Below are 8,917 nucleotides of genomic sequence, written 5' to 3'. Positions count from 1 at the left end.
ATTAATATATTCATCGAGATAGAAATGTTCTTATAAATACAGTTGTAATATATACCATAATAAAAAATATATTATTATATGTTTTTATTGCTCCACTTTAATTATTATTTATATACTATGTTTAGGTTTTATATTAGGAACTGGTAGTTCTAGTGTTAAATACAAAATGATCTATTTTAATAACACCTGACCGTTCAATCGCAATGTTCTTTGTTGGGAAAAAATGAAACCTGTAAGAATTTCATCTTTTGTCAGCTGAAATGGTGACTCATCGTTCGTTGGCTTCGAATATCGAGTTGAGACGACGCGACGGTTTCGTTCTGCCGCTCACTTTCATTCGTTGTGTTTACTTTACCGACCCGAGCGGAACTCGACAATTCCAGAAATCGAAACTTGCCTCGGATTCGTTGAAATCGATTTTCGATCCTCGATGTTCCGCCATTAACGTAACTTTACGTCGATTACGAAAGCCGAAACATAACCTATATCTGTGTCTACTTTGATATGTTATCATCGAATGACATATAGTTATAACAGTATTCTCTTATCAGAACTCGTTATCAATGCAAATAAATGTACCTAGGGTAAATGTAACTAAAAATTTTTACAAAATGTCGAGTGAAACGTTATCTTACGAAGAAATATACGTATTAGGAGTTATGACATTTTTTATCAGAAATATTTAGGAAGTAGGAAGTAACAGACTGGTTTATGGATGGAAAAATTATTACGCTAATTAAATAATTTAAATAGTTTAAACATATACGAATATTATTAACCTTTGTACTTGTGCGCAACAAAAGACGATTATAACATATTGGCAAATTTACAATACGTGACTAATTGTGATAAAACAGGAGTATCTACTAATACATAGTAGAGAATTTGTTTCATGGACTATTATTGAACTATGTATTTACATTTGAAAAAATATATAGTGAAATATTTTATGGAAAATACCCAACATTTTTATTCCCTTATTTGTTAAGTAAAAATTGAAAACTTATTTACTCTATTTATTTTTGAAAAATTTATATTATTAGATCATTAGGATACATATTGAAAATATATAAATCTCAATTAATAGGTAATTATAAATTAGTTTAAAAATATTTAACAAACAAAACAATAGTTCAACATCGATATTGTTATTAATTTCATTCTTTCTTATTTTAAATCACTTATGTAAATTAAATAAAAGAAAGAAAGGGTCATTTTACAACTGTTTGCTTGAAATAATATTCAGTGTAGAATTCTTTGACCAGAATAAATATTAATTTAACATGGAATTTAGAGAATGATTCTATTTGTAAAATTTTAATAATCAAATATTTGAAATGTATAATTATATATTTAAATTAAATTTTTTTAATTTAGGAAATATAGATGAATGAAAATATGTATAAACATGCAGCATACTATTTAAATAAAAATTACAAATCCACATTGTGTACTTACGCTTTCACATTTTTTTGAAACCTTCAGAAATATAAAGTTAGAACTAAATATTATTTTAAACAGTTTCGTATTACCATCAAATTACTATTTCATTATGGAGCAAAAGATCTGCTGAATGTTAACAATTTTTAATGCGAGCTATCAATTTCTTACGAATATTGATAAAGGTAGAAAAAGCGCAATATTTTTTTGACCTGTACAGTCAACCTTTGCTTTGTAACGTTGAAGTTCGAATTAATATTCTTATTTGTGTTTTTCTTGTTACTCTTTCCTTCTTATTATATTTTATGAAAAACATCATGCAATAGAAAGAATAAGTTTACTAATTACTCAAAAAGAAAAATGTCTACACATATTTTGTATATATGACATCAATTAAAAAATATATGATAAATATACATATAAGTATAACACAATAATCATAACATATATAATAAGTACATAATGTACAGTTTCTAGTCAAAATTTAAAAAATGTAATTCAATATTTAAATTATAATAGATTAGGAATAAAATATTCTAATTAATTGTCTACAAAATCAAATTAATTTACTATATTATATATAACTACCTTTGAAATTAATGTATTTAATTCATATAATTCTCAGTCTAATATTTTTTTAACAATATAATATCTCAAAATAAAATTATTAAGTGGTTCTAATTACCAATATATTGTTTCCATTTCCCACCTCTAATTAGGCACATCAAAAGCAATATAACAAAGACAAAATAATTCAATTGGTTAAAAACCTACTTATAAACATGACTCTAAAATTTATTAGCAAACATGTTCAACAGAAATGCATTTCAAAATTGAAGCAATAGAATACATCCAATACGAATAGCTTGGTAAGAAAGCTAGATAAGAATAACATTGTGAATAATAGAATTCACTTTCACTAATGTATCAAGCAATAAATGTCAACGTGACAAAATTATATTCTATTAGATCCTCTAACTGTTTCTAATTCTCTTACTATTGACAATAAGCAAATGTTTGGATTACAACGTTTAGATATGTAACAGCCAGTTAATCGTAGGAAGGTTACATAGATGAGTGATGTAAAGTTAAAATGAGCTTGCGAAATTTATATTTACAAATGATATATTACAAACATACTTGCAACTTATCTGATTTCTCTTTTGCTCCACATATAGTAAAGCAGGCGCGCGTGTACCGTTTGGGATGCAGCGCAATAGAGAAAACGCAAGTGCACGCGGCAAGATGCCAATTGTAAATGTACGACAACGACAAAAAATTGTTACGAATAATAAAACAGCAGTAGCATGTGAGACAAAAAGCATTTTATAAATTTTTCTATACAACGTTGGATTAGGAACGATAATACTAAATCGATAATAAAACGAAAGTTATCAGTGTAAAGGTGATAACTTTCTTTTGTTTAAATTATATATTTAGATTGGGTCTACTGATATTTTTATTGGAATTTTGTTATTGGAGTAGTTACTTGTTTTCAATTCAATTTTGCTCATTTTTATGCGATCATGATATCATATTCTTCGTATGTAATGATAATTGTATAATAATATATATATGACAGAAAAGATAAATATTTTTGAACGAATTTAAAGATACTTCCTGTAAATTATTGGTTAAAAATGAATTATAAAATATATTTACATATTGTTTAAAATTCATTTAGTTAATAAGATATATAAACTATATTTATATATGTTTTAAATTACAGGGAAAATTTAGTTTGCTATAAGTAAAATGTTGCAATAAACGAAATTATATTATTTTCTTGAATGTGATGCAAAATTAGATGCAAATAGCGTGCACAATCGAAGTTAAAATAAAGTAAATTTTTGGAATTGATATTTTTAAAAATAAAAATTCTTTATCATACCGGACTATTTTCATATGAAAGAAAAGATATTTAAGAATAGATTAAAATATTTTATTTTCTTTCTTACTGTGACGATAAATATTTGCTTATGATAGTGAATTTTATTTAAATACCATCATTTATTATGACTAAAAATCTTCGAAAATATCCCAATATTTACAATTGATAATTTATGTACTAATTATACAATATATTAAATTTAATATATTATTAGTCAATTTTTAAAGAAATAACTAAAATTTACAATTATTAATTTGTTATTAGTTTATACTATAGATTATTTCCAAATGTTTTCAAACAAAATGTCTTTTGTAATTTTGAAGATATATAAATTTTTCATATTACAGAGATCAATATAATTAAATTATATTTCTATATAACTGTATTTACATTAATAAGAGAATAAGATATCATCTGTAATGCTACCTTTAGTATGCAGTTAGATAATTACACAGATATTAATACACGCATTTATTAAGACATTATCTTCGTATCATCTTTATGGGATATTTATATAATCATTTTGGTGATGTATTGCATAAAATACTCTATTGTATAAAATAATCAAGCTACTTAAGATCATTTATAAATTTATTTATAAATAGCTCATGAATCTTACAATATACAATATAAAGATAAGAAAAGGGTACTAAAATATCATCAAGAGTCCCTAAATATAATTATACAGATATTATTTCTGTATGTACCCACAATAATACTCTATACGCTATTTTTGCTGTTCATCTAAGTATATAACAATAATTACGCACAAAAGGAATACGCACATTCCCTTTATATATCTCTTTAAATATCAATATTAACCAAATGCCAAAGAAATTTAGGCAATTGGCACAATGCAATGTTTGTTTAAATAAACTTTTAAGTAAACACTAATTGTTGCTGCGCAATATAAAGCAATAACAGTATCTTTTGACGTCAGATCACAGTTTCTTTATACGACAAACGAAGGAACGTGGAACTTTAAAGCACTATCAAATGCAATTGATCGATTAAAAATAAACGAATACTTCATCACAAATCTCATATTTTCAAAAAGTATCACGATACTTCAAATTTATCATCGCTCCAGACAGGACAGACAAGAATCTATTCGTGAGAAAAGATAATAATAATAAAAAGGAAAACAAATTGTATATCGATATAATTTTGTTGTATTAATAAATCCTTACAACGTGTATCCAGTGTCAACAAGCGTTGTAACGAATCGTAGAACACGTTCCAGCTATTTCTTCGAGTGGAAATGCATATACACTGCGTTCCGAAAAAGAATGGGAAACGTTTTGACAAAGACTTTCGGTTAATTTTCAAGGAATCGAGGCCACATCTGGCATTTTCGTCTCTTTTTTTTCGACCAGAAACGCGTTTATATTCGTATATTTCCACACAATTATTTTTGCAATCGAGGCCGTTGTACGAGAATTCACAGGAAATTTTGGTGATGCAGTGCCACGCGATAAAAAGAGGTCTGCGATCACCAAGACGCAGATGCTTACGATTAAGATATTTATAATTCATGATCAACAATTATATTTACCGATTGCAGAAATTTCAATTATCTCGATTTAGATAATTAACCGTTGTGCCGATAATAACTGCAGGTTTAAAAAAGAACAAAAATTCTTTGGGAAAACAGAGCATCGGGATTTAACAGTACAGCTACCGGCTTGCAACGTGTACCTAAATATAGTATACGTAATAATTAAAATGGTGCGATGAACGTAAATAGGAACATGTAATTACATTGATATGACTCAACGAGACAACGTTAATTTTGTAGAAAATAGCTACGTGTCTTCAATAACTGTAAAAGCAGAAAATCTGAGACGAGTCACTTTTCCTGGTTTGGTAGTCCTAATGTTAAACCTCTTGATGTTTCCAGGTTTGTCGTGTCACTAGCTAGTAACTTCAAATAAACCCTGACTTCTACACTGATCAATGTGCAATTTTGAAATAAATTTCTACCTTAGACATTAAATTCATATTACATATAACGAATTTTCAAGCATTTCAACTGACTTAAATCTCTGAAGAAAATTCAAACTAACGGATTACGAAAGAATTTAGAAACTAAAAACTAGTAACTTTGAACATGTTCAACTGAAACTTCCAAAATTGTATAGAAATTTTTTGAATTTTATTTATGAAATTTTGTATTATGTTTTTACTGGATAAAATCTTTTTTCGCGTATAATATAAAGGAGAAAATATACTATTTTAAATAAAATATCTCCTTTGTTTAAATTTTTTTTTATTATATTCTTTCAAAATTGTATAGAAATTTTTTTAATTTTATTTCTGAAATTTTGTATTACGTTTTTACTGGATAGAATCTTTTTTCGCGTATAATATAAAGGAGAAAATATACTATTTTAAATAAAATATCTCCTTTGTTTAAAATTTTTTTTTTTATTATATTCTTTCATATGGGTGTAAAATTTTCATTCTTGTAAAAATTGTTTAACGTTTTTAATATTACACAAGAGGGAATATACAAGATATATGGAATATAATGAATTAAGGCTTAATTGGACCAGATAATGCACTTACGAAAGTTGTTTGAAGAAGCAGTGCACAGAAATGCGTGCAAAAACGGTACAGCGTATATACCAGAGTGATTTCATCTAACTGGAGGATACCTAATCCATTTACGGATTGAATATAATTTATGTTATTTCCATTTAACGCGTATAATGATAACCTTTTATATTTCAATATCAGAATATGCTTCATAAATTTCTCTATCCTATTCCTTACATTTCCATATTCATCAAAGTATTTATTTTAAATTTACGATTGATTTACGTGCGAAATAAATTATTTTTACTATAAAGATGAAATACATTGAATATTCTTTGTACGAATTTTTATAAATTCTAAATTATATAAAATATTTTTAAAGCGTTTACTATAGGAGGCAATATACGATTAAAAAATAGAAACGCAATTAATTAACCTAGTTAACTGATATGGGTGACCTGGATATTCAAGGGTATTGCTAAGAAAATGATATAAATGTTACTTATGTGAAATTGAAAAAGATATATAAAATATACCTTCGCATAATTAAAACAACGCAATAATTTCTTGAATTTTTACTCTATTAATTTTTAAGAAACTAAACATAATAAAATAATAAAATTATTCTAAAGAAAAAAATTCTAATTTAAATTTACCACGAATAAGTTTTATTATATTGCTGTATAACAATGTTAATCTTTCAAGATATAATGAGAGAAGACAAATTTTCATTCGATACATGATAATAATATCGAAGAATGACGATGACTATCCTTATTCTTGAATTCGTATCTGATTAGTTCCAAGAAATAAAAAGACTTCGAAGTTTTCAATATGTTCCATGAACTGTTTAATTAATTAAAATTCTTTTGTAATTTTTAAACAAGAGAACGGCTATAATTTATTAACAATAAATGATACAAAAGAAGAATAAAATATTTGTACAACTCTTAGGATTTACTAAGGCAAATAAGTAAATAATGTAGAAGATAAAAACAATTTTGGTATCAACGTAAAAAAATTAAGTAACCAATTTCAACTCCAACATTTTCTAAATATTCTTTTTTTTCTTCTTTAAAAGGGGAAAAGGTTAGAAGAAAAGAAGAAACTATTTCTAAATATTTCTTCGATATTACATTTTAACGCGGAAACATACCACTATATGATATTGTTTTTGAATTTCTATTGTTATTTTTGAAAATCTTTTCTTTACAATTAAAAACAAAGAAATTACTTTAATTATTTAAACTATTTAAAATATTTTGGATACGTTAAAATACATTTATATAGTACCAATTGGCGTAAATAATATATAAATAAAACATAAAAGAATATTCTCATTTTTAATATTATTGCGTCAGAATAAATAAAATTGTTATATATTACCACGTAAGAAGTTTTGCTACTATCATATAGATGATGTTATTTACTCGAATACCTTTTTATTATTAAATATTTTCTTATTTCTTTTACCAATTAACTAAATTCAATCAATGCTAAATTAAATTTCAATAAATTTGCATATTCTTTGGTAAATATCAAATTTTTAAGGGAACCAGTAATGAAAGTAAATAAAAGAGAAAATATCAGTTAAATCATAAAATCAGTTAAAAATACATGAACATTATCGGAAATATAAATCTGGAAAAACCTTCGGTCGACAAGACTAAAAATAACGAAAAATTTTTAACCGCTATAGGTCGTTGCAAGGACTCAAGGATACACGTGATAACGTATTTTTGACAATACGATCTCTGGCATGTGATGATGTTAAAATACATTCTTTTAAACAGGATTTTTTCTATTGTGATAATACAAAATTAATAAAATTAATGAGATACTTTTTATATGGAAAAAAGTAATCATTTAGGCATTTTTCATCTATAAAATGGAATTTCTGTATTTTATATGTGCAATATTTAACAGTTTCTCAGTTGTTCTTACACAATTCTCCAAATAAATAAGAAAGAAGAAAATGTTATATAGTAAATCACAAAACGTATCTTAAATTTTGCAAACAAGTCTGTAATTAAAGTAATCGTTATCAACTCATATAATGTATCATTTTAAAACAAAAAGTAATAACTTATGTGCCTTGTAACAGAAATTTACAATTTAATAGCAAAAAATGGTTTGGTATAAAAGAAAAATAAATTTTGGGTTAAACATATACCGTAATATTACATTTACCTTGTCATAATTGAGGAAATAAGTATGTATCATTTACAAAGTTCTTAGTATAGACTTTTTATTATAAATGTATACTATAAAATTATTTATGTACATTAAATATATCTAAAACTATTCTATGAGACTTCTATCAGCATTTTTAAATGTAGATTTAATGCAATAATAAACATGAAAATAAACTAACAACAAATTAAAATTAAACCCAAAATTTAATTTACGTTAGAAAACATAGAAAAAAAAAAGTACCTCTTGAGTAAGTTCTGCGGTATTAGTTGGCTCATCAGGATTTTGTGTAGAATTTGATGGGTCAGGCGATGTCATATTCCTAGTCGGGTCTGTAGAAAGTGATATACTAGGTCCTGCTATAGCAATGTCTCTTGCAGACTCTTCAATGTTTAACAAATATGCATGGATGTCGTTTAAACCAGAATTTATTCTATTGTATCTTCCTAAGGAATTTAAGTCTTCAAATAAATCTCTCTCATAATTTAAAAGCATAGAATCTAAATTTTTTGGGTGAACAAAGATAGGGCGATGAACTATTGTATGAACATCGGTGTGCCATCTAGAACCATTGTTTAGATCTAAAGAACCTACACCAATGGTTTGAATGTCCAAACCAAGGTAGTATTCTGGATCTAGTCGTAACAAAGAAAGTAGCAATGCTAATTGGAATAGTTCCTCGTGATACAATTTCTTTATACACAACATTGTGTTTCTTTTGTTTAGATCACTTCCAATTTACAAGTTTATTTAACATCCAAATTAGTTTAGCTTATTATCACAGTGGCTTGGCACATTCGATTCGAAGAACGGAGAAGATATCACAAAGAAAAAAAAGGTTCATCTTGTACTATT

General features: G+C 25.9%; 1 protein-coding gene across 1 annotated transcript in view; it reads right to left on the bottom strand.

The window, feature by feature from the left end:
- cnc (NFE2 like bZIP transcription factor cap-n-collar) overlaps nucleotides 1-8,859 on the bottom strand; it is a 257,189-nt gene extending 248,330 nt beyond the window's left edge. Inside the window, exon 1 of the mRNA XM_017900412.1 lies at nucleotides 8,306-8,859. Within this exon, the coding sequence (XP_017755901.1) occupies nucleotides 8,306-8,770 (465 nt within the window). The 5' untranslated portion in view covers nucleotides 8,771-8,859. The remainder of the gene's footprint in view (nucleotides 1-8,305) is intronic.
- Nucleotides 8,860-8,917: the final 58 nt, after the last annotated feature.

This window comes from Eufriesea mexicana, unplaced genomic scaffold, assembly GCF_001483705.2.
Source record: "Eufriesea mexicana isolate 0111107269 unplaced genomic scaffold, ASM148370v2 scaffold1178, whole genome shotgun sequence".
NCBI lineage: Eukaryota > Metazoa > Arthropoda > Insecta > Hymenoptera > Apidae > Eufriesea > Eufriesea mexicana.
The sequence above is the reverse complement of the archived record's forward strand: the minus strand, read 5'-3'. Positions and strand labels throughout refer to the sequence as shown.